The sequence below is a fragment of the Syngnathoides biaculeatus genome, chromosome 4 (assembly GCF_019802595.1).
Source record: "Syngnathoides biaculeatus isolate LvHL_M chromosome 4, ASM1980259v1, whole genome shotgun sequence".
Classification (NCBI taxonomy): domain Eukaryota; kingdom Metazoa; phylum Chordata; class Actinopteri; order Syngnathiformes; family Syngnathidae; genus Syngnathoides; species Syngnathoides biaculeatus.
The window spans coordinates 11,500,006-11,525,343 of NC_084643.1; the positions used below are offsets into that span (position 1 = coordinate 11,500,006).

At 49.0% G+C, this 25,338-nt stretch overlaps 1 protein-coding gene across 1 annotated transcript in view; it reads left to right on the forward strand.

Annotated features, from left to right (window-relative positions):
* The first annotated feature begins 5,170 nt into the window (after positions 1-5,170).
* kcnip3a (Kv channel interacting protein 3a, calsenilin) overlaps positions 5,171-25,338 on the forward strand; it is a 29,075-nt gene continuing 8,907 nt past the window's right edge. Inside the window, exons 1-2 of the mRNA XM_061816859.1 lie at positions 5,171-5,370; positions 13,143-13,317. Coding sequence (XP_061672843.1) covers positions 5,365-5,370; positions 13,143-13,317 — 181 coding nt within the window. The 5' untranslated portion in view covers positions 5,171-5,364. The remainder of the gene's footprint in view (positions 5,371-13,142; positions 13,318-25,338) is intronic.

Genomic DNA, 25,338 nt, shown 5'->3' on the forward strand with positions numbered 1-25,338 from the left:
GTGGAATACTTTGTTCCCTTCCTTACTACGGACAAGTGCGAGGCGGGGTTTTCAACTCTATCAGATGTGAAGACGAAAAAACAAATTTGTCTGGAAGCTGATCACGATGTGAGAATCGAGCCACGTTTTGATTTGTTGTGCGAGAGCACGTGAGCCACTAAAATGGCGTCTTTCTTATATGGCAATATGTGTGTCCAGGACTACGTTATTGGCCAAAGTTGAGCTTTTTCAACGACTCACTGGGGGTCCGGACCCACCTTGACTCTAATGAGCTCATTTCTTATCCAATCCAAGCTGCTCACTCCCGAGCCAGAACCTCAACCTGTTCAGTTCTGCTTCAGGGCCATCTCCGTCCGTCTCTAATCCGTCCATCGTTGCCGTTTCATAAACTTTGCCCTTCGGCGACTCTTCTGTCACAAATGTCAGCAGTCTCTCGGCGTATACTTTTGAGCAATCTGAATCTTGGGTCACCATTCAAGCTAGGAACCGCCCGTTGCCACAAACATTGTCCCATTATTATTATTATTATTATTTTGGGGGTGGGGGTGGGGGGGGGGCGAAGCACACGCACTGGCGCTTGTCATGTTAGTACAGGTGTACCTAATGTTGCGACCATTGAATGTAATTGTCCCTCCGTGTCCGGGGATACCGCAGTTCGCTCCTTAGCAACTGTTTCCACGGCTACAAAGTTGACCCCCTCCCCGCCCCCCGCTCCCCAAACCTACCTCAATAATAAGTCGCTGGTGCCCCTTCGCTTCATTTGCATCCGCTGCCTAAGCCACCTGATCGTGTGGAACATCGTGCGACATATGTAGTATGGGGGGGGGGTGGGGGGGGGATTCTGATGCTATGATGTCACTGCGTCTTCTCTCGGTTCTTTGCAAGTCATCGTCATCCCTCGTACTTTGTCCGTGTATCGTTTCACTCTTCAACGAACGGTCGTCATATTGCGTATGTGAAGCAGGGCCGTAAATCGGGTTTGATCCCGCCGAGCGCGCTCGGTCGCGTACATCTAGACGTGCCATTCAAGCCTCGGAGCCACACAAAGATCTATTTATACCCCTCCTAAAAATAGACAATCTTCTCTCCATAGAAACGTGAAATCCTTCTCCGGGGCCGAGCGGCGCCACACACACACACACACACACACGCGTGATCGCGCATGGGCGTCGTTAACGCGACTAAACGCGTGTTCTGCTAATTCTTCCAAATGAGCATCATTGCGGCTGCGAGTCGCTTTTATTCGGGGAATCTCCGCTCTGACGCTCAGCAGGAGGGAAACGGGGACGGATTGGAAAGTCCACATTGGGGTTCGTGTGGCTTACTCTACATTTTGAACCATTTTCATGTTGCAAAAAAATACAGTGGTGCCTTGAGATCGGAGTTTTAATTGAGTCCATGACCACACTTGTAACTCAAAGCACAACTGCTGAACTCAATGCAAAAGCGATTCATCTGCCCCAGCCTCTCTCTTGTACCCTACATTATGGTGCCTAACAGTAGATAAACAAAACAAAACCAAAGTTTTTGCATAATTGGTTAGGATGTAAAGAAGTAGACCGGTTGTGCATTACGATGAATTCACTGCGCCTGTTTTTGTTGTGCGCGTCTCGATCGCAGCGGGACGCTCACGCAGACGCGACCGAAGACGAGTTTCATCACTACTAATAAGAAATGCAGTAATATTCGTCCTTTTTTTTCCACATAGGGAATGGAAAATATGTCTGTGTGTTGTTACGTTGCCTGGCTACATGGTTAACGTTCAAAGATGTTATTCCTGCCCGATTATGGCGTATCTCGTGTTAGCGTTAAGCTAGTGGACTCGCGCAAATTCTTTTGGTTTGGTGTTTACTTTGACAGTAAACTGCAACTGGGAGAGGCAACAAGAAGCTTGTTCATGATCTGCCAAACTGGTTCTTGGTGTCAAGTGAGCCGAGCTGGGTTCACGGCACCCCACGGTCCTCGTACGTAATCTCTATACGATTTTCGCTTGCCAGTCGTAGCAAAAGAATCGACTTGATGACAGCTCTTATCGCAAAAACCGTGTGAACGGGCTCCTAGAAACAGGGGTGCTCTTCTACACTACGGCACGCACGCCATCTTAAGTAATATCATCAAAATATCGCATCATATTCCTTGTGAGAAGCAGAAGATCTGACAGAGTTTATGTGTGTCGATAGCCTTGATAGATTCGGGAAGGTCTACCTGATGAATCGTCGCTTCAGTGCAGAAATAAAGTGGAGGACATTTTTTCCTCATGTTCAAAAATAGCTGTGACTGTGTGTGTGTGTGTGTGTGTGTGTGTGTGTGTGTTTTCCTTTTGGGAAAAGCAGCGTGCATGTTTTAGACAAAGTCACTGAGGCAGAGATAAACCCCAAATCCCACAGACGGCGAGATGGAGATAAGAGAAGAGGACGGGCAAAAAAGACAAAAGCAGAACTCTCGCGATACATAACATTCTGGACACAATCGGAACATTTGTGCTGATAAGAGCCGTGTGCACAATGCTGTGCTCGCAAGAAAATTACGCGCAAAAGATTTGGTTGCACTTACAGGCTGATGTTACCATTTCAAAATTTACAGTAACTCCAAAGAAGAAAACACTTTGATTAGTACTGAAAACCGAAAACAACAAAATCGATTTGCTTCTTAGTTTTGACCGAAATCAGACAAGCAAAATAGCAAATAGCAGATCATCACTTTCCTCTTCCTGAGGGCAGCACGTCGTGTGTCGTCTTCAGCAAAGTTGCTCATTCCACTCACCGTAACATCCATCCATCCATCCAGCCAGCCATTTTCTTGGCCGCTTATCCTCACAAGGGTCGCGGGAGTTAACCCGGCTGTTAGCGGGCAGGAGGCGGGGCACGCCCCCCGACCCTAACCCTAACCACAGCAACACGAGAAAAAAATCCAAAGTGATTGTCTCCTTCCCATTTCTTCGGATTTTGTCATGCTCGTTTTTTGCAAAGTATGTCAAAAACTCGAGAAATTTGTCTCCATTAGCTGGAGCCGCTCTAGTATGGCGACATAGCGTCATTTCCGGCCTACAAGCCGTGGCTTTTTTCACACACTTTTATGCGGTGATGCGGCTAATTTGTGCATTTTTTTTTTTTTTTTCTAACGGCCGCAAGGGGGCACTCGAGCGGAAAGGGGAAGCGCGAGACCGGAATGTATGTGCCGAGGAAGGGACTTTTACCGGCCATGTTAGTGCTGCACTAGCGTTAGCACTGTGCTACCGTGTTTCTGCTGTGTTACTGGGGTGTCTCAGTGATTTTTACCGGTAAGTTTTTTTTTTTTTTTTTAAACCTTCCCTGTCAGCAGTAGCGCTGCGTTAGCGCTAGCGTTAGCACCGCGCACTTTCTGTCTACCGCCTTTACAAATATCTGGTGTTTGAATGTGGGTTACAATGTGGGCACTTGCGGCTTTTACACGGCTGCGGCGTGTGGATGTACCAAATAGTATTTCCTTTCCAAATGTACTGGATGAGGCTCTGTAGACCGGGTATTACGGGTAAATTTTGAAACGGCCCAGAGAATTGAAGAATAAACTCAGGAAAAAGTCCTTCATATATGAGCATGATTCCAACCTTGCTGTTCGTTTTTGGACCAAAAATGACATCAGCTCACCGGTCGGTGTTGCTTTTATTTTGACGGCTGACATTTCCTCATTGATCCCGCAGGCTATTTCCATATCTCGGCTGTTCACTAGTCAATCAATGGGACGTGTGAGGAGACTCGACCCGGCTTGATTGCTTCTTTGCATCTCAGCCAAGGTCGCTTCAATGGATTCGGTCACAGAAAAAAACTCGAATTGGGTTTCCGCCGCCAGGCCGTCGCTCACGTGCCCATCGCGGCGAATTTCTCTCGTTCGCGCGCTGAAGTGATCACAGAAGAGATTAAAAACAAAAAGTAAGGTGTCGCCTTCGAGCAGTGCTGTTAAAGCGCCGACTTTCATCTGTCTGAACACAAATTGGAGCGTTGAATGCATCGCCGGTCTTTGAAGTCGGCCTCACTGCATTTTTAAAGACGTTTATTGTTCTCGTCCGTTGCACGTTATTGCGCGATAGGTGCACCTGCGCACTTTGGTAACTTCTAGAAAGGCAAAAAGTTTTGAGGGACACGTATTATTTTTACAACTCTCTATCTCGCGCACTGCTACTATTTCAACTCCCTTTAAAGTGGGGAAAAAAGTCTTTGAAATTTGCCAAACCACAAAGGAGAGTGTTGTTATCCTGCCACCGATCAAAAAAAAAAAAAAAAAAAAAAACAACACGAAATAAAGCTTACACCACGTTGCACCCCAAACTCAACTGTCAGTCAAATACTTCTCCTCCGACGGGTGACGCAAGACTTGTACTCGGCTCTCCCTGCTTCTCTTTGTGACGTGCGCTCACTCGGGGCCAACAATGAGGCGCTCTAAGCAGCCACGCGAGCCTAAAGCGCCAGTCCACGCGTTGGCTTTTCCTTTTGAGGATTGTGCTCCCACTTTTCATTGCGTGCCGTGCACACACTCGCTCGCTGACGTCAAGGTGGTCGAAAGCGGCCTGCGTTTTTTGGGTAGCTGCAAGGCCCTAGCGTAACTGCTGATGTGGACGTAGGCGCTCAAGTGTTTTGACAGTATATTGTGGTTAGGGTGGGGGATTTCTGCCTCGGGTGAGGTGGCCCCCGTTTTAGCAACGTTGGAAGTTGGAGCTCCACAATTCAGGCGTTGTCTTTTTTTTTTTTTTTTGGTTGCACATTTTCAAACATCAATCATCTTAAAATGTCATGTCATTCTCCAAGCCGCTTATCCTCACAAAGGTCAAGCCGGAGCCTATCCCAGCTAGCTTCAGGCGAAAGGCGGCCTACGCCCTGAACTGGTCGCCAGTCAGTCATCGACACCATCACTGAGCGGGAATCGAGCCCGCGCTGCCCGCGCCGAAGACGGGCGTGTGTACCACGACACCATCAGTGACTCCATTTTAAAATGTCTTTAGCCCAAATAATATTTGTATGATATCGCTAATACTCCAATCTCAGTGTTGCTGTTAAAGGTGCAGGAACTGTGTTTTGTATTGTGTCGTGTACAGCCCCCCTCCGTCCCCTCCCCGCCCACCCGCCATATGTTTCCTTTTCCTTGAACAATTTGGCGACGGGCGGCCGCGCCAAACCTCTCCGGGTGAGGTTTTCGAGCTTTGCCCGCCTGTTGACTCCATCTTTCCACGTCGCTAGTCTCTCTCTCTCTCTCTCTCTCTCTCAACCCCGCCCCCACCCAGACGCCACACGCCGCGTTGCATTCCTTCGCATCCCCTCCGTTAGCCTTTCAGTCGGAGGTTGAGGCGCGCTCCGAGCGGACACGAAAGCGGGAGCCCCACGCGCGAGCATCATGCAGGTGAGAAACATCGGACAGAAGTCAAAAGTTAAGCTTTTGTTTTCCCGTCGGAGCCGACTTAAAAAGCGATCCTCCACTTAAGATGCTTGTTGCTGCCACTCTCCGACTCGCCCTTGTTGTTGTTGTTGTTGTTGTTGTTGTTGTGAAGTGTCCCTTTTGAGCCTTCTAAGCAATTTCTCAAAGTTATATAATTGCACGGCCGATGCCGTTGCCGCTTCGGCGCTCGACCGGCGCCGACGCTTTTCTAGCAAGTGTCACTTGGCATCTTCCTCTCACTAATCCTCCTCGTCGTTCCTCTTTGTTCTTCGTTTTCCTCTCCCCCCGACTGGCTTTGACGCGGAAATCTCCAAAGGGCAGATGGTGCGGATTGAATCGAAAGCGCCGCAAAGTGACTTTCAACACCTTGGCTCATTAAAAGCGCCGGCAATGCTGCGTCTGCGCGTCACACGGTAACCCCGTAACTTTGGACACGCGCCATAAAATGTCAATTCTATTTACGGTCTGCTCCGTCCTGGCCGCCAAATTTGGCGAGGAGGAGCTTTTCCAGTAGTTGATCATCGTCAATGGGACAAATAGATGAAGCGCCTTCTGCACTGTCTCAACTGGGCCGCTCATCAGGCTGCATTTTCGTTTCTGCCCTCGCGCACGTCTTTCCTGTGACCCGGTCGGAAGGCTTTTTCACCCGTTCCACAGCAGCTGTTCCTTTCTCAAAAGTGGGCCTTTCATTGCGTGTATCCAGGTCAAGCATTCGTTTTCCACGCCGCTTATCCGAGTCATGAGCGTGAGGTGCACCCAAGACCGGTCACCGGCCAATCGCGGGGCTGATCCAGATGAGCAAACGCTCCCATTCACGCCAGCGGGGAAATTACAGTCGTACAGTTCAGATTGGAAGCATATTTTTGGAATGCGGTGGGAGGATTGAGAATGTGGAATATGCACCTGTGCGCAGGAAGAACGCTCGCTCGACCCCAGAACTGTTGGGCAAATGCGCTCTCCGCTCGGGCACCGTGCCGCAGAGGTCCCGATTGTCTATCGCACGTAAGATGGAGGGAGCTTGACTTGGGCCTCGGTCCCGTCGGTATGAATCTTTTAATCGGATTAGCCGGAGCTCACAGCGACGCTGAAATTATGTTGCTGCTCTCCGACTGGCGCAGGTGTGTGAGGACCGTGTCACCTCGCCGTTTATTGACGGGGGAAATGATCTCACGCCGGCAGAAGGGCGAGTCGGAAGGTCCTCTGTAAAGTGGACGATCGATGTCAAAATCACGGGACTACTCCATTATTATTTGTCATCGCTTCTCATGTAAACGCAAACTTGTTGTAGTAACAACACACACGGTTCAGCTTTTAGTTTTGTTCTTCTTTTGACCACTTTCATATTTTTTTTTTTTTTTTTTTTTTTTTTAGCTGTGGTTGCGTCTCTTGATGAAGTTTGGCCCCACATTTTCCTCTTATCAAATTGAAGTTCAGAGCATCCGCTGTGCTTGTGTGCTCTCGGGCTAAAAAATGCAAATAGAAATGTGTCAATTTAATTCCAATTCAGCCGTCGCGTGTTTGTTGACGCAATTCAACATAGATAATGATTGATATGTTTGTAGCTGACAGGGAGAGCGAATGTGCTTCTGTTTCATTTTGCCCTCAGAGCCGAGCACGAGTTTGACTTTTTATGTGTGCGCGTGAGAGGCTGCCACGTAGCTAGCTCAGTGGTTGGAGCACTGGTTTGGTTGTGGGTTCGTATCCCGCTGGGGCCTCCACTCCCTGAGAAGGGTTTGCGTCGGTCAGGAAGGGCATCCGGCGTAAAAAAAAACTGCGCCAAACGTGTATATATATGTGCGCTCATCTGAGATGACGCGCTGTGGCGACCCCGAACGGGACAAACCGAAAGAAACTTACTTTACATGAGAGGCTGATTTAAAAAAAAAAAAAAGAGGCAGAATGATTAAAAGAAGTCGTCCATTTGTGCTGCTGCTGCTGCTGCTGCTGCCAGATATTTCCAATGAAAGAAGTCGCTGAGAGCGGCGGTGCTTTTCTCGTCTTTCCACAAAGTGCAATTATCGCGTCCGCCGCAGAAGCACTTTCCACAACTTCCCGGCTTCATTGTTGTTTGAAGATAAAATGTGAATTCACATGGGAATCAAGAAAAATGGACCTTCAGTTAGGGGCACATTGTCTTTAGCTTTACTGGTTTGAGATTCTGAATTAGAATTAAGCGGCTCTCGTGTCAGATTATGGCTGAAGGAAATAACAGGAATCATTTCAACGATTCCATCGGAGTTAGAGTTGAAAACTGACAAATCGCTGTATTTGCCATTAAATTAGCTGCCAAATATCAAAACCGAGGCGGCACGGTGGCTCAGCTCCTGCCCGTTGACAGCTGGGATAGGCTCGGGCACTCCCTGCGTCCCTCGTGAGGATAAGTGGCAAAGAACATAAATGGATGGATGGAATATTTAAACCTCAATTCGAAAAGAGACTTGCTGTTTAAAACAGATCTTTAAGCACGAGTCCTGGTCTTCCTTGATTAACTACATCCCGGATGTTTTTTTTTTTTTTTTTTTTTTTAAAAAGATGAGATATAATATCTTCTGGGTTTGGCTTTAACGTGAAGCAAAATTTTAGTTTGATTTAAAAATTGCAGCTCGCGACAGCACATCTGTGTAGAAGAATGGCAGCAATGTAAACACGAGCTCTGGTACGCCCCCTTGTGTCTGCCTCCCCATTTATTTGCGTAAATATGTATCTCACAGATATTAAAAACAGGAGAAAGGTTGGATGTCTGTCATCGTGCTGAGGTTGGCCCGTGAGAGGCGACAAGGTGCCACAGAACGCCAGAAAATACAAAGAAAAATGAAGAAGAAATTTGAATTGATTTCCTCTCGGCCTCGCCTGCCTTTGGTGCAGGCAGCGCGGCGTCCGTTCCCACTCGGCGCTGGTGTCGATATGTGCTCTGCGATCAATTCGGGGAGTAGTTTGCCTTTTAGCTGGGATAAACTCCGGCACACCCGCGACCCTTGTGAGGATAAGCGGCTTGGAAAACAGATTTTTTTTTTTTTTATTTTTTCCCAATGCAAACGCTCAACGCACTCAGTTACTCTTCCCTTTGTGTCCGGCAACAGCGCGAGCTTCGGCTTTCTTCTTAATTGACTCTCCAGCTTTGCACACACGGCAACCTTACCCGAACCCCTCGTGACAAATTTGCCCGTATCCATCGTCACGTGTAACTTCCGGGCCCTCCCTGTCGGAGCGGACGCCCGCACGTCGGCCCTCGTAGGATGCCCGATGGGACCATCTGTTCAATAGGTGGCGCGATTGGAGACGCGTTATTGAATTTTTTAACAGGGTTAGTAACTTAATCCAGGCTCGTTCCGTCCAGCGGGCGTAAGGCAGGATGCAGAGCGGCCGTTTTTCCACTGAAAGCCACTTGAAGTCGCCCTTCAAGATGATTTTGGAGGTGGAACGACGGCACGTTATGTACGTCATAATCGTAATCATCTCTAATCAATGAATGCACGGAGGGCCTCACGCGTCACGCTTACCAACAGCCGATGCGGCCCGAACAAGACGGGCGACAACACGACGCGATGCGACGGCACCTCGACCTCGATCGGCCCGAGGGCTCCCGGAAAGGATGAATTCTTTCTCCGCATCAATATCGTTTCTGCCACGCACAGCTTGTCCTCCATATGGACGGAGCACTCTGCCCCCCGCCCCTTCCGATTTACACTGACTGAGAGCGCAAGCTGTCCGCGCACAAATAGTATCGGCTCTTTTTTTTTTTCGGCACGAGTGCACAGCGGACAAACAATTGGGTCGGATTCAAAGGGCCAAACGGAAGCGTCATCGGACCGAATTTGCCATCACAGCAAACAACAACATATACACTTTGTCATAGTTTGACAGAAAAGTTGATCGCCTCTGAGGTCGAAGCATTTCCCAGAAGTCGACGCTTCACGTTGGACCGAACGTCTGTTGTGCATGATGTGTTTCGCTTTTTTTTTTTTTTTTTTCTGCATTCTACATGTTGAGTTCCTGAACCTCTTTTGGACCGAGAGCTTCGACTTGGGCACCGATGAATGCTAATTGCAAGCCGTTGATCTGAATATAATCCAAATGTAGCTCCCGTAAACGCGTCAACTGAGAATTTTTCATTCCAATATTCGAATTCCATTTGTACAATAAAGATTCTGTTTCATCACATATTAAAAGGTGATTGACAGAAGTCCATTTTTAATATGGATCGACGACACCGTCTGTCTTTTTAAATCATGTGCAAGGTGCTTGGAGCGATTACTATTCATGCTCATTTGCATATGACCAGAAGACATTCTTTCGTGGCTCTCAAGAGGAAATCCCATCTTGCATTGTTTTTCCGTACATAGCATCAGCCAATTTCCATATTCCTCTCGCTCTTTAGGACTTAATCCAAAGCAGGAGGCCTCAGACGCGATGACGAGGGAAAGATTTGACTCGACTGGTGGGGAAAAAGAGGCAGATACGAAGAAACGAGAGTATTGGGGAGGTCTGAATGTGGCGGTGACAGCGTTGAGGGGAAAAGAACCAGCGAGCGGTTAAAAAAAAAAAAGAGTGAGGGACAAACGTGCACGAGAGGTTTCGCACTACCAAGATTCTACAGCACTCATAAGACTCTTGTTCTTTTCAAATACTGTAATTTCCGCCCTTCAAGCCGCGACTTTTTTCACACGCAGTTTATGCGGCGATGCGGCTAATTTGCCCATTTTTTTTCCCGAACGGCCACAAGGGGGCGCTCGGGCGGAAAAGGTAAGAATGAGACCAGTGGAATATATATGTGCCCAGGAAGTGACTTTTAAAGTGCTGCGCTAGCGTTAGCGCTGCGCCAGCGTGTTGCCCCTGCGTAATTGGCATGTCTCCGTGATATTTACTGGTAAGTTTTATTTTAACCGGCCCCGTTAAACTCTTTCTGTGTACCATCTTTCTTTGTAAATATCTCACGTTTCAATGTGGTCACTTGCGGTTTTTACACAGCTGTATGTACCAAATGGTATTTCCTTTACAAATGTGCTGGGTGACGCTTGTATCCAGGTGCGCTCTTTAGGCCCCGAATTACGGTAATGTTGCGGACATCAAAATATCTACAGAAGAGCCTGCGTCTAGAATCTTAGAATTATTATTAATAAAGAATCAGAAGTACAGGAAAAGGATGCATTATTACTATTATCACGACACTCGAATCAAACAAAGAAAGTGAAGCCGCCCAAACGTTTGGCCTTGAATTTAATGTAAATTGGTTTTTTTGTATTAAAAGTCTAACATTTCTAAGGGATTGAAATGATTACATTTGAAATGAAGCTTTCAATTGTCACGAGCGTCAGACAAAAGGGTAGGAGCCAAATGCAGGACTCCGAGGCGGGGACGGGATTTTTCCAGGGTACTTTCATTGTGTCGGAGGTCATACGCAGGTAAGCGGTCCGAAAAGGGAGAATCTCCCAAAAAAAAAAAAAAAAAATCACGTGGCGAAAATGCAAGGTCCAAAAATCAGGAAACGAGGTCCGATAACGACGAGGCAATTATAGCAAATACGCGGGTCGTTCTTCTGAGCCCCTGAGAGGTACACGGTACAGCGGTTGGAAGAAGTATTGAACACATCACCGTTTTTCCTCTTTTGGAGTTCTTAAACATTTTGCAGGACCCTTGTTAAGGGTTCATCCTCCGACTTTCCGTTTTTGTTTTGACTCTGTGCTTGCGGGTAACGAACACGGCCAAGCGTGCAAATTGCGGCCGAAGGTGGGCCCCTCGCCCAGCAGCGTCTTCACACTCTAAGTCGCGTTTGTCTGCGCGCTCAGCAATGCGTGTATGAGCCGCTGACGTACCAAAGAATTTCCCGGCGTCCAAAAAGAATGTCTGCCTGCAGCTGATAGTTTGGGGAACGTTGCCCTCTGGAGATGTGCCGTACCCGGATTCGTCATTCCGGCCCCCGTCACTCCTCTGGGCTACAACTCTCGGAGGCTCTTGAGGGAATAAATGGATGAATCCAAATTCAGATGTCTGCAGCGTGTACTTGCATTTTGTTGCACAGCTTGGCTTTCTTGTCGTCTAGTAACATTTTAATGGCAGCACATTTTGGGCCATTTCAACCTCCAAAGAAGGACTAAGAAGTGTCAATTTCATCCAATTCCACGAGTAGGGTCGAGTTGCGCTTTTTGGCATCCCGTCTTCCACTTGTTTGGATTCGCCCGATTGCCGCCACCGCGCGTCGGCCGATGGCGGCAATCGGGCGTTTCCGTATCTCCGTCTCCGCTCCGCCCCGCCGTCCTCTGCCCGTCCTCTCGGATCAGGCTGGGATTCATTCTGCTAATTGACTCGAGTTCTTCCAGGAACGCCGGCGGACCTCGGAGCCCTCCCGTCGCAGTTTTGCTCTCTCGCTCTTCCGCGCCGCGCTAAGACATTTATTTGCATGGTCGCGTCCACCCTTGGGATCCGATGGCCACGTTTGCGCTCTGATTCCTTCTGTTATGCTTTGCTTTCTTCTCCTCAACACAGCTTTGTTATGTTACGTTTTTTTGGTCTACTTGTCACATCCACCCGCGCATCGCTTCTCTAAATACTCTTACGTGTATTTTATTTTGTGGATTATGTCTGCGAAGGAAGAGCGGCGTAATTGAGTTTTCTGGAGTCTTTCGACGAAAGATTCTGCACATTCCAAAGTAAATATGAAACGAACGCTCGTTCAGGAGTGCTCAACGCAAAGAATATCAATGGCGGCTCCTGACTGACTTGACTCGACACGGTGCTTGCTGATTGGAACCGCATACAAAAACACGTCGACACCCAGCTGAAATGAGCGATGGTGCGGTTTATTTACATTTCAAGCCAGGGGGTGATATTTAACCCAAGCCTGATCATTTGACACACACGCAGAAGAGCACGTTTCATGTCACATCTTTTTAAAGTCTCTGGGAATGAAGATCGGGTCGGAAACGAGGTTCCCTCAGAACCGATGCTCCCTCCCCGACCTTTTTCGGACCGCAGACCGGGAAATAAATTTGCACGATTATCTTCAGAATAATGAATGTCAAATGTTGAAAAATTCCACTCGTCCTCCTCTCAAGTCTCAACCGTGCCTCGAGGTTTGCTCCCATTTCACTTATGAAGCGGGATGTTTTCAACTGTTTTTTGACTGGAACCTGTTCGAAAAGTGTCGTAAATGTGTGGCGTTAGTTGGTTCGCCATCAAAACAGCGAGAGAAATGAGCGTAAGGGCCACATGAAATACACGTAAGAAGAGTCACACAAGCCAAAGCTGTCGCTGTCTTGATAGCGACCCAGCTGACGTGACGCCATCGGTGTGGGGGCTTGTCAATCGCCCGTTGCGATGAACCCGTAACACAGATGGCGATCTGGGTATTTTCATTTCAATTCAGATTTCTTTTTGCAATTAATTTGTGACCCCCTCCGTTGTCTCATTGTTTGTCTTGTATTCCCTTTCCCAAGAAACTGTCCAGTCAACTGTTTTTGGTTCATTTTGCGAGGGCAAGCGCCAAAGAGTCAAGTGCGGAAATGAGGCGAGGGCGGAGGTGGTTGTCTTTCAAAACAAGAGATCCTGGGGGGACGGGACGGGACAATTTATTATTTAGTCTTTGCGGCCTGGTTCAAAACCGGTACCAGTCCGGGACCACTGATGTAACTTTAATGGACGACACTAACCTACTGAGCATGTTTGCTCACCCGTAACAAATTAGACGGAACGTCGGCTGGAAAGTAATTTTCGTCCCTCACTCGCGTTCCCCCCCGCAGGCCGACGGAAAAGTGGCTGACGGCAGCCTACGGGGAGACGCCAACGGCGTGGAACCGGCGCCGGGCCGGGGCAAGGAGGCCGGGAAGTGGCAGAAGCCGCGGTTCTCTCGCAAAGCTCTGATGAAGTGCTGCCTGGTCAAATGGATCATCGCCAGCACGCAGCCTCAGGACAAAGGTGAGAGGGCGACCATCGTGGATCTGGCTGAGCGCGTGAGACCATTTCAGGAGACAGCCCAGACCGACCAACAGAATCTCACTCGCTCAGATAATTGATTTCGGGAAGCTTTCTGTCGATCCCACGGGAGGGCAGCGACTCATTAAAGAGTCACGTACCTGGGAATCGTTTATCGCCGTGACTCCACTGCTCCTTCCTGTCCCGTCATTTAAACTCACAAGGTGGAATTTACTTCAGTAGATTTCATCTTTAAACTAGACAACGAACGGTGCTCAGTTATCACAGTGCGTCAGCTACTGGTGCCTGCAATGCAAAAAAAAAAAAAAAAAAAAAAATCAAATAAAAATCCGCTGTTTAGAATGCCAAACTAAACATAAAACAAAAAGATATGCATCTTATGTATTTAAAACAACCACAACTTAGCTTTAAATTGTGTAAGCTAACATATGATGGGAAATATTACAGCAGTGCTAAGGAAAAGCATGTGGCGTTGTTACATATTTAAACACAAACGATACTGAACACGTGTAGACAGAGTAAATAACAACACAGTGGTGCGTAGAGATGGTAGATTAATTCATTCCATGACCGCACGAGTAACTCAAAACTCCCCGCCTGTCTTTTTTTAAATGAATAAAAACACCCAATCCAAACATTTTGATGCTGAGAAATAGCCCTCTATAATATTGTACTTTATGAATACATAGCATCATAACTTGATGAAATGTAAATGTCAAGAATAAAACATTTTGTGTCTCACGATTTCACGTTCCAACCCACCATGACCACTGAGAGGCGCCGATAACACAGTCATACAGACACAAACTTGAAAGAATTACGGTAGTACCACCAGTACCGTGGATCAGTACGATGCTGTAACGTTGGCATTTTTTTAGGATGGAGAATATATGCCTGTGATTATTGTTAAGCGATCTGTCTGCATGTATTGCGCAACCCTTTGTGTTCAAATATCTGTTTGCTTTCTTCAAAAAAAGTAACTATTGATGCTAATTATGAGCATGTCATCGTTAGTATTAAGATACGAGGATCAGGCCAAAGTCGCCGCTCAAGTCACTCGAATATCAAGGCACGACCGCGTTATTCAAAGTATTCACGTAAAAACGTTTCTGTTGATTGTATTTCATCTGAAAGTCAAAAAATAACTCCGAGGTCCATTGAACATTAAAACAAATATTTTTAGTACTCACTGGATTATCCCAACCCCCAAACAAAACAAGAATGAATTGAAAAAATTGCATACCGTTTGTGTGCACATACTGCATTGTTTTCCCCGCCAGAAATGAGGTTGAGATTTGTTTTGTAAATCCAACCGATTCCTATTTGGCCGAGGTTTAACGTTCCGATAACCTTTAGCAGAGTTGACGTTCCCGAAAAGTGTCTCTTTTTGTACACGCAGCGTTCAAAATGTACCAAAACGGTGAAATTGAGCTTGTCCGGCCGGGAGATGAGGAGATGTTCTTAAAACCTCTGATCCGGATCGTATTTCTCGTCTCTGGTCAGTCCAGATGTGGGACGTCATCGACTCACGATCGCTGATCGGTTGAGCAGATTCCTCTTTGCAACATCTGTAAGGAACGACCCTCTTGTCTCCTTCGGCATACAATTTGTCACGTGCTGAGAAGCAAATCCTCGGGACGTCGTTTGTGTCTCCATCCGACCGATGACACAAAACCTACGTAGGATACGTTTGTGCTCGTTTTGTTTGCATCTACGCACGTGCACCGCCTTTTGTTCCCCGTAGGCGGCCGCTTGATCGACTTCGGCGGCTTACAGCAACGCGAGGCCGCATCGGGCTGGTCGGTGTCGAGTAATCTTTCCGGCACTCGCTCTTCATACTGCCTGTGGACTCTTTTCTTTTCGTGCCATTTCAGCTTTCCCTCTCGCTAAAGTCTCCTTCTGTTCTTTTTGCGCAGCTTGCGGGCAAATCATGAAGCAGAAAGGTGACGGAGAGCACCGCCGTGATGGAAAGTGCGACTCACGCAAGTCACTCAGTTTGTTTTCGGGTGAGCCCCTCACCTGGGCTAAAGATAGCAGCATTGAGATGGAGACGCGTATTGAAGGGAAGACGTTGAACCCGCTTGCAGTGGGGTGAAGTACAACGAGCGGATTGAAGGCCGTATTAGAATTGGAGTTGTTGTGAGCCCAGGCTCAGTTTTAGGATGAATTGACGCATCGAAACGGTCTCATTGCGAGTTGTGGTGGAGGTCACTGAGAGGCAACACCATCAAATGAGAGAAATCCTGCCTGTCGCTGTTTTTGGGCTGGAGAGTACAAGTGCACTGCATCATACACAGAATGTTTTCTAACGCTACCAATAGTTTGACATCACCGCATGCTGTCTTTGCATATAAACGCTGACATTAATTCATTGAGCTGGCAGATCCCAGATATGAGTTGCTCATTGAGCTGATTATTTTTTTTTTCCCCCCTTGTCTTGCATTCAAAAACTTGACATTTGACTGAGCTCAATTGGATTCACTTCACAACAAAAAGCTGTTTGCGCAAATGTGAACAATTTGTCCAAAGAGCCTTCAAGCTGTTTATTGCCACTCATTGTGGCAACCAATCAGAATCTACGAGGCAGCACAAGCCCGTGTTGACGATGGAACCGACGACTGCGATTCGAGCAAGACGACACGACCCGGCGAGAATTCTGCCTTATGGCGTTTCCCCGTTCCCGTCCCGGTGGCTCTTGGGGGTTCTGCCCGGGTTACCTTTCCCCGTTCTCGCCTCTGTGACGCGTGGCCAGAGACGACCGTGAAATGCGAGCGTTTCCTTCCCCGCCGTCGGTGGACGACGGAGCGACCCTCGAAGCTTTGACCCGCTTTAGCGTGAAGAGAACTCCACGATACTTGATGCCGGCTTTGGGTTGACCTGTCACTGGCGATCTCGAAATGATTGCGAAAATCCTTTCTCGCTTTGCCGCCGTGCTGCATTTTGGGTTGTTGGCTCTGAAGTTGCACTCGCCCCGTGTCGCAAACAACGCAAAGCGACGCAAGCTAACGAAAAACATCGCTGCGGTGGTGTCGTAACCCGTTAACCAACAGATAATTAAACGGAAACGCGTCTTATACTCGCAGGCATATATTGTTCTTAACCCATGTAAAGAGCAACTAATTGTACTTTTACTTTTAAGTGTTGTAATATTAATAGTTTTGTGACCAGCGGCGCAATGATTTCGAGCCAATGACGTCATCATGTTTATTAGAGAAGATGAGCAGAACACACACAAACATCCTTTCAAGCCAAAGCGTGCTCCACATCCCGACGGAGGAGTCGGATCATCGGGCCGGGAAGAAGCGGCTGTAATACGAGTCGGCTTCGGAGTAGACAAGTGAGCTGAAGACCGCAGCGCTTCTCAAGAATCAACTTCTCATCTTCTGCAGCCTTTTTTTCACTCCAGGTTGAGACATGCTGGCGCGTTCCAACTAATTGCTGGAGAGGAAGCTGGCCGAGTTCCGGTCGCGCTAAAGCGGCAGCGGCCCCCAAGTTCCCGACGACCGGTGCGAGAGGAGGAAGAAGGGAAGGGAAGCAAACAGTTTGAGGAAGGCCGGACAATTGTTTGCTCGCCTACATTTAGAATCATTTTTCCCCGGAGAAAATCACGTGCCAGGGTCAAAATGTCAGCGACATCAAAGCTTGAGTCAAATGTTGAATTGTGTTCGCACGCAACCGTTGCTTACTTAAATGGAGCCACGTGGTGGGCGGGACGGTGGAGCATTTCATTTCCGAGGGCTCGGGTTCAATCCCAGCCTGTGTGGCGTCTGCATGTTCTCCCCCCTCCCCCGTGCCTGCGTGGCTTTTCTCCGGGTGGGCACTCCGCTTTCCTCCCACATCCAAAACACTCGAAATTGCCCCGTCGGCGTGATTGTGAGTGAAGCTGCTTGTCTCGAATGTGCCCTGCGATCGGCTGGCGACCAGTTCACGGTGTACCCCTCCTCCTGCCCGTTGCTCCGGCACTCCCCGTGACCCTCGTGAGGATAAGCAGCAAAGAAAATGGATGGATGGGTGGTTGGACACTCTAAATTGCCCCGTCGGTGGGACTGTTTGTCTCGACGTGCCCTGCGATTGGCTGGCAACCAGCTGAGGGCGCAGCCCGCTTCTTCCCCGTCGACAGCCGGGACGGGCTCCAGCGCTCCCCGCAGCCCTCGTGAGGATAAGCAGCAAAGAAAATGGATGGATGGGTGGTTGGACACTCTAAATTGCCCCGTCGGTGGGACTGTTTGTCTCGACGTGCCCTGCGATTGGCTGGCAACCAGCTGAGGGCGCAGCCCGCTTCTTCCCCGTCGACAGCCGGGACGGGCTCCAGCGCTCCCCGCAGCCCTCGTGAGGATAAGCAGCAAAGAAAATGGATGGATGGATGGTTGGACACTCTAAATTGCCCCGTCGGTGGGACTGTTTGTCTCGACGTGCCCTGCGATTGGCTGGCAACCAGCTGAGGGCGCAGCCCGCTTCTTCCCCGTCGACAGCCGGGACGGGCTCCAGCGCTCCCCGCAGCCCTCGTGAGGATAAGCAGCAAAGAAAATGGATGGATGGATGGTTGGACACTCTAAATTGCCCCGTCGGTGGGACTGTTTGTCTCGACGTGCCCTGCGATTGGCTGGCAACCAGCTGAGGGCGCAGCCCGCTTCTTCCCCGTCGACAGCCGGGACGGGCTCCAGCGCTCCCCGCAGCCCTCGTGAGGATAAGCAGCAAAGAAAATGGATGGATGGGTGGTTGGACACTCTAAATTGCCCCGTCGGTGGGACTGTTTGTCTCGACGTGCCCTGCGATTGGCTGGCAACCAGCTGAGGGCGCAGCCCGCTTCTTCCCCGTCGACAGCCGGGACGGGCTCCAGCGCTCCCCGCAGCCCTCGTGAGGATAAGCAGCAAAGAAAATGGATGGTCGGATAGCCATATGGTGCTGTCTCAAGTTTGTCCTCTGAAAAATATGTACCGTACAAGATGACTTTGAATGATATGACCTCACGACTTTTATCGGATCATATTGCCGCTCTTTCCTTTTCGGATGTTTTTTGCATGTCCGTGTCCGATAATTCATTGATTGAAACGATGGCATGGCTTCTCCTCATCTTAAATCAGCCCGATTGGACCCCAGTTGACCCAAATTCTTCGTTCCGTGTGATATGTGAGCCTCATACCTGCACCGGTTTGTTCGTTTAAGCGGAGTACAAATACGCCGATAATCGGGTCAGGATTATCCTGTGGTGTGTGTGTGTGTGTGGGGTGCGTGAAGAATACTTTTTCCTCCCTGATCATCTTGGGAAATGTTCACGGTCTGACTGTCGTAAAGGTTAACGCCGTTTCATATTTACAATCTTTTGATCCGATTATCGACGGCGATAGCACCGCGTGTGTGTGGTTCCTCAGTCTCACATAAAAGTACATTGAGATCAGATCAAATTTGTATGCACTGTACATATAATCTGCTTTTTGCACGTTGTCCATGTCAGGGGATTATCCTCCCTGGGAGGGTTTTCTCTGAATGGGCTCTTTGCAAAATGTGCTTTACTCTTTCGCTATTGCACAAGCACATCGGCCGTATTCGCGCTCTTGACTAAACAGCCCAGTAGGAGTCCTTGAAGAAAATGACCATTCAAAACATGAATATTGCTGCGTTACAATTTCTGCATCGTGGGGGGCAGCTGAACAGTTCATCATCTGATGAGCATTTGGCCACGTGTGTTTTATTCTTTGGCACAGCCTAAAATACGTCATCCAGCGGTGTTGGAGCAGTGCTCGCGTTTGGGCTGAATATAAACTCTCAAAAAAAAAAAAAAAAAAAGTCCAGAACGGGACTTCTGACATTGTGCTCAGCATCACGACACACTTGAGTGCGTTACTCCCCGTCGTCGATTGTGTTGACTTCTGCATCTGCCTCGGTCAATTGGCAAAGTCCTCTCTTTCTTTCTTTCTTTCTTTCTTTCTTTCTTTCTTTTGATAGTTGGGTTTTTTTCTGAAGCTAATCATCGAAGCAAATGTCCTCTGCACCCAAGAAGACGGCGGCCATCAACTTGGCGAACGTCGAATGTTTTCCACTCCACGTGGACAATGCAGTGATTAGTGTGTGTGGAGTGTCGTCACTGGTGTAGTTACGGTGGGTCAACGGACAAGGTTTTTTTTTTTTTTTTTTTCCAGGGATGTATATTATGCCGTATTTTCATGGAAGCTCCTGAAGCCCAAGGTAATGAGTCGGTGGGAGGCTGCAGTGTAGTGTTGCGCTTTAACTGTGCCCACGAGAAATGATTGACAGCACCTTCCGTGCTGATTGGCTGTTTTGCTTCAGGTGCTGTGGTTTCTTCAAACTCTCATGCAAATGCGGCCCAGAGGCTGATGATTTTTTTTTTTTTTTTTTTTTTTTTCACAGATCATTTTAGCATTTTTTTGGGGGTCAAGTCACAGTTTGAACAAATACATTTTTGATTTCAAACTTAACCTTTAGGAGGGCTCAGAGTGTTTGCTGCTCATCTGAACTACGTCGAGTAGGATGGCAGGTCAGCTTCACTCAAAACACAAAAATATGTGTACTATTGTAGCCCTCGAGTGGTGAATTAGTGACGTTTGAGCGTTGCTGCCACGCTGGTGTGTTTAGAAATGGTTTACTTCCCTCTTGTGTTGACAGGAGGTACCACAACGTGGCGCGCTTGTCTGTTGTCGTCTTGCCGACGTCACATCACCCCAAGTGGGGCCCTCCGTTTTAACGGATGTTATGTAAACACGAAAGTGGACCGTCCACTTCACGGGAGGGAGCACAGAGGGATTAACCGCCGTTGTCGCTGCAATCCCAGATTAATTGTGGGTTGGTTTTGGGCCCCCCTCAGCAGCCGGTCCGGCATTAGTGAGCAGATGAATTTGCTCGTCAGTCTATTGAGTGACTTAGAACAAATGACGAAGGCGCATTCATTTTGTGCGTCCGCGTTTTCGCTCGAAAAAATTGCGATCCACTGCCGAGTGGCTGATGATGTTGCATTAGTACGTTTCGGCAAACAGGGCACAGCACCAGAGAGGCTGTTGAAAAGAAAAAAAGTCTGCTGGAGGAAGTGGATGTCCTTGGAAATAAATGACCCGTTGAGAATTGTGCGGAAGTGGGAAATACAGTCGGACTGAAAGATTGATCTCTTGGCAACATGCGGAAGTTTAAAAAGTTCGACTTCATCTCACAAGTAAATGTCATTTTTTTGGCGGATCCTGAAGGGTGACAACGGGGCCGCCGTGGAGGGTTTTGGCCCCGAGCTTGTTTGTCGTTTGGCCTTCCAATAACTGCAAATATGCATGCAGAGGAGAGGAAATGTGGAGGTGTGCAAACATTATGGGATGCGAAAGGGCACAAGTTCTTTGATCCTTTTGCTCTGTTCTCGGCTCAAAGAGATTTTCAAATGTGGCCCCCCCGCCGAATGAGGCACGTGCGCCCCCCCCCCCCCCACCCCTCCACCCCTTCATTTTGTCGTCCAGTCCCGAGCGGCCGGGCGGGGAACGCGAGCTTCTCACTTTCGGGCTGCTCATCCGTCACACGCTGAGATTAGCATCTGCACGTCGCCGTTTGTCCTTTTAAAGTTCGCACTTGTCTGCGAGCGGCAAAGTTGAGAAGTTCAGCTGCATTATGGGAGCCGTGATGGCTGCTCTGTCTGTGGAAGCCCGCAGACGTCTTTCGCGGCCCAGTTGTCTTTCTCGCTGCGGCCACAGTACAGCCAGGTACCATCGCTCAGGTAGGAATTGGGTCTTGCTCTCTCTGTCAAAAGCATTTTTGTCTCACCGGTACCGATCGCCGCCGTCACGGGTCACAACATTAGCCACACGGTCACGCTCGAATAAGGGCAACGTAACGGGATTTGATCGATCTCGTCAACGAGATACTCGTCCGGTTAGGGTTCCCGCTTGGAACAACTGTCATCCAATAAATAATTTGCCTCTTGGGGTGCCTGAACGCACGAACCAACCGCTCACTAATTTATGCAAAGAAAAGTCATTGGGAAGATGTCCCTCGGCTCTATCAACAGTTTCCAGACAGCTGCTGCCATTTCTTTGCTGATGGATGTCATCGGACGTGTGCAGTCGAACCAAGTGCAAATGTGTGGAGCTTGCGTGGCTTTTCTCCGGGTGGGCACTCCGCTTTCCTCCCACATCCCAAAAACATGCAACATGCCCCGTCGGTGTGATTGCGAGTGCGAATGTCGTCTGTCTCCGTGTGCCCTGCGACTGGCTGGCGACCAGTCCAGGGTATACCCTGCCTCCTGCCCGTTGACAGCTGGGATTGCCTCTGGCACCCCCCGCAACCCGTGAGGATAAGCGTCTCAGACACCGGACCGATGCGTGCTGAAAACCTGCAGTACTGCAACTGTCCTCCGAGAGGCAGTCCAGCTCCTGCCTTCCTGCAATTGACCCCTCCGTACAGGGCACTTAACCACGCCTCCTGAAGTGACGTCACGCCACGTGCGCTGACGTAAGACAAATGGTAAAAATGGCAAATACAATACAATACATTCTGAACCGAGACAGACGCCATGCTTCTGATTTCATTCAATCGTTCACACGTAGCAAAGTTATGCTAGCGCAGAACGTCTCATTCATTTATACGAGACGTGTATTAAAAATCAAATTTAAGGCATATCTTAGTCCAAACACAGTCTGGTTAAGCTTCTGGCCTCGAGCCAGCAAGAAACCGACACGTTTGTGCAGTCCGATCGTCGCTAAATATCGCTCAACAAAGAATAAGTGTGGCAATCGTTCGCACGTAGCAGTGTTATGCTAGCGAAGAACGTCTCATTCATTTATACGAGACGTGTATTGAAAATCAAATATAGGGCATACCTTGGTGCAAACATATCTCTTCCGGTTGATATGAGATGGATTCAGTTGATGATGCGGTCTTCCACAAAGTTTGATCCATCGAAGGCATTTTTCGTACCGGGTCTTCGGTTTTGGAAAGGGTACGAATCGAAGTCCCACCGACTCGCCTTTCGGGATACCCGTCGTCACGATTACAAAGTCCGTGACTACGCCTCTTAACCATATTTTTTGTTAAATAACCCAAATACGCGATAAAACGCTAACTAAACCCGTACTGGACCATGCAATGTTGTCTGAGAAAATGGCGGGAGCAAAAACGGGCTTTGGTTTATGCCGATCTCTGGCCTCTGATTGGTCAGTGACGCGGATTGGGCAATATCCACGGAGGGGTCAATTGCGTTTGGGGATGGACAGACCAGGTCCAGAGACTCAAATTCACGTTCAAATTGGTTCTGGGTTGGAGTGATCCAAACCCAAGTGGGGACCGTTCCATAGAATCCCTGTAAACAAAGGAAGTTGTGCAGTATGCCGTGGGTTGCAAGACCACGGAGCACTTTTCTGCGACAAGTTGGATGTTTTCAGACGTTTGCAGTGAGATGTGATGCGATGCAATTTCTCTTGGCCTTTCCAGACTCTGACGGCGGCCGGCCTTCCTTTTCCTTTTCCAAACCTGTTAGTGTCCTAACGCCTGCAAAGACGCAGTGCAATGCTTCAGGGTGTGCACTCCGGCCAGGTTTCTCCATCTCACTGAAGCGCAAATCAAAAATGTCCATTTTACTTGCAGCGGACGACGGCGCACACGCTCCCATCTGTCGATTGGCAACTATTGACGCCGGAAACTACACTTGATGTCACGTTTGATGCTCTTTCTTCTGCGTGCGTGCAAAGAAGTGGAGACTTGGGGAAAAAAAAAAGCTCAACAGTGTGAGGGAAGTGACCACAGCGATGTGGATTTTGCTGCCTCTGGCCTCCCTTTCTGTGTCTGCTTTCTTCAAGCGTGTCGGTACGCAAAGCCCACCTCCGCGCATCAGCAAGTGCAGAGTGATCCGTTATCCTCTCGACACGCCACGCACGATACAATATTTCATCCACTGGAGCTGCGGCCAGCTGTTAAATACTTTCGAGGAAATACTTTTCATTCCAGTCAGAGTATTGTCAAAGTAAAAAAGGGGTCGTGGCAAGGGTGGTGGATGGACCAAAGTTATGGAACCATCGAGGAGGAGGAGGAGGAGGTGTGTTGCGGCCTCAAATGCATATCAGATGGAGAGAAAGAGAGCAGGGAAAAGATGAGGCGGAGAGGCTGACAACGCAGGGAAGGAGGGAAAGGAAGGCGCTGTGAAATGCACGGAGCACTCGCAGGGGGGGGGGGGGGGCGGAGTCCCGTCCGCGGGATATCCCATCGCGGACGCTCGGCCATCCAGCGCCTCCCTGGACTCGCCTCCATATTGGGAGCTGCTTCTGGACTCGAAACTCTGACATTGAATTTGGATTTCGTCACCCACCGTGAAGCTGTTTCCTGAGCTCACTTTTGGGGGAGCGCCGCTTCCTTCCACCGGAGGCGGTTTGATATCGAGCGGCAGCTGTTGGGTCCAGACCGTCTTCTGTTTTCTTTTGGCTTTGTGCCTCTCCAGCATATGATGGGGTAATTCATTTATCATTGTGTCGTATGGATGATAATAACGGTCGAACTTTCTCGCGCCTAATGGAGAAGCTCTGGATCCCAAAGTTGTGAGGACAATGTTCGGGGGTGGGGGGGGGGGGGGGACACGTTTCCTCTGAGAGTTGAACCCATCATGTGATTTAATGCAAAGCGCTGACTGATCGTAGCTGCTTGCTTTAAAAGGCCGAGCAAGAATCTGGAGGAAAGTGGCCCCCGTCTTGCCTCGGGCATCCACACGGGAAGATTTTCCATATATGTCGGCGGCGTCCACCTTGTTTCTACTCCGCCATCGCTGTTGACATTCCGAGCGGCTCGTTGGCCCGCTTCTCGGAGCGTCTCGGATTCCGTCTCCCACCTGATTTCCCACCTCCGGCGAGGACCCTCGGCGGGTCGGCCCGGCTCCCCCGTGGGGATGCAAGGCATGGAGCTGTTTGCCATCGGCGTGGTGATCATCCTCTTCGTGGCAGTTCTCAAGCAGTTCGGCATCCTGGAGCCGATGTCGTCTCTGGAAGGTAAAGGTCGACGCGGGGCCCCTCGGCTTTGTCTTTCCTCAGATGGCGCGAAACCTCCGCCACGTTAGCCACTGCGAAAACAACACCGAGAAAAAAATAGAAGCGTATACTGGCACGGAGCCTGGGATGGGACTTGTAAAAAGAACAGCAGGGGACATTTTGTTATTGCAAAGCTTTGACTTTTTATTATTTGTTTCCAGGATGAAAAACCAAAGACGCGTCCTGTTCAATCCAATGTAAACTTTGCGCCTAGCGCCATAATTGATAGCCTGTTGGTCCAAAATGAATACAGCGGCAATAGTCAGCCACCGGGCAAATGCTGCACTTGAGGGCTACATAATTGATAAAGATGAGAAATACAGGAAACGATGCGATCTAGACAGGTGGCTCGAAAGATTGACTGCTGGAAAAGTACGCTCGGAGCTACGGAATCGGGTCAACGGATGGACTGAAGCCGGGCAGGGTCGGTGGGTGGTTCTGGTGGTGAGGTCCGTTTCCCGATTGGGACAAGGGATCACTACGGATGGAAGGGGTCAGTCGATCCCAGGTGACTTTGGGTGAGAAAGAGGCAAGCGGGGCATCTTGGACCGGTCGCCACTCAATCGAAGGTTTCCGTGTAGACAAAGAACCCGTCGCACTGACATGTACACCAGTGGACAGGTTGGCCTTCCGTAAATCTCACGTTCAGAATTTGGGAGTACGGACAGGAGAGTAGGAAGACGCAGAACTTCGACAAATAGACCCAGGCGAGCCTCGGTCGTAGTTCTACGTGTGTGTGGGCTCCATCTAGTGGTAGGCAAAAGAATCGCTGCCTTCAGGGCGTACAGGTCAGTTGTATTTCACTTTTAGCGTTTGTACTCTTTAAAAAAAAAAAAAATATATGCAAATATCATGTCCAATACATTATTGAAATAGTTTTTTTTTTTAATTTTCCAATAAGCACGGCAGCACTGTGGAGCAGCTGGAAAAGCGTTGGCCTCACAGTTCTGAGGTCCTGGATTCAATCCCGCACCCGCCTGCGTGGAGTTTGCACGTGCGTGGC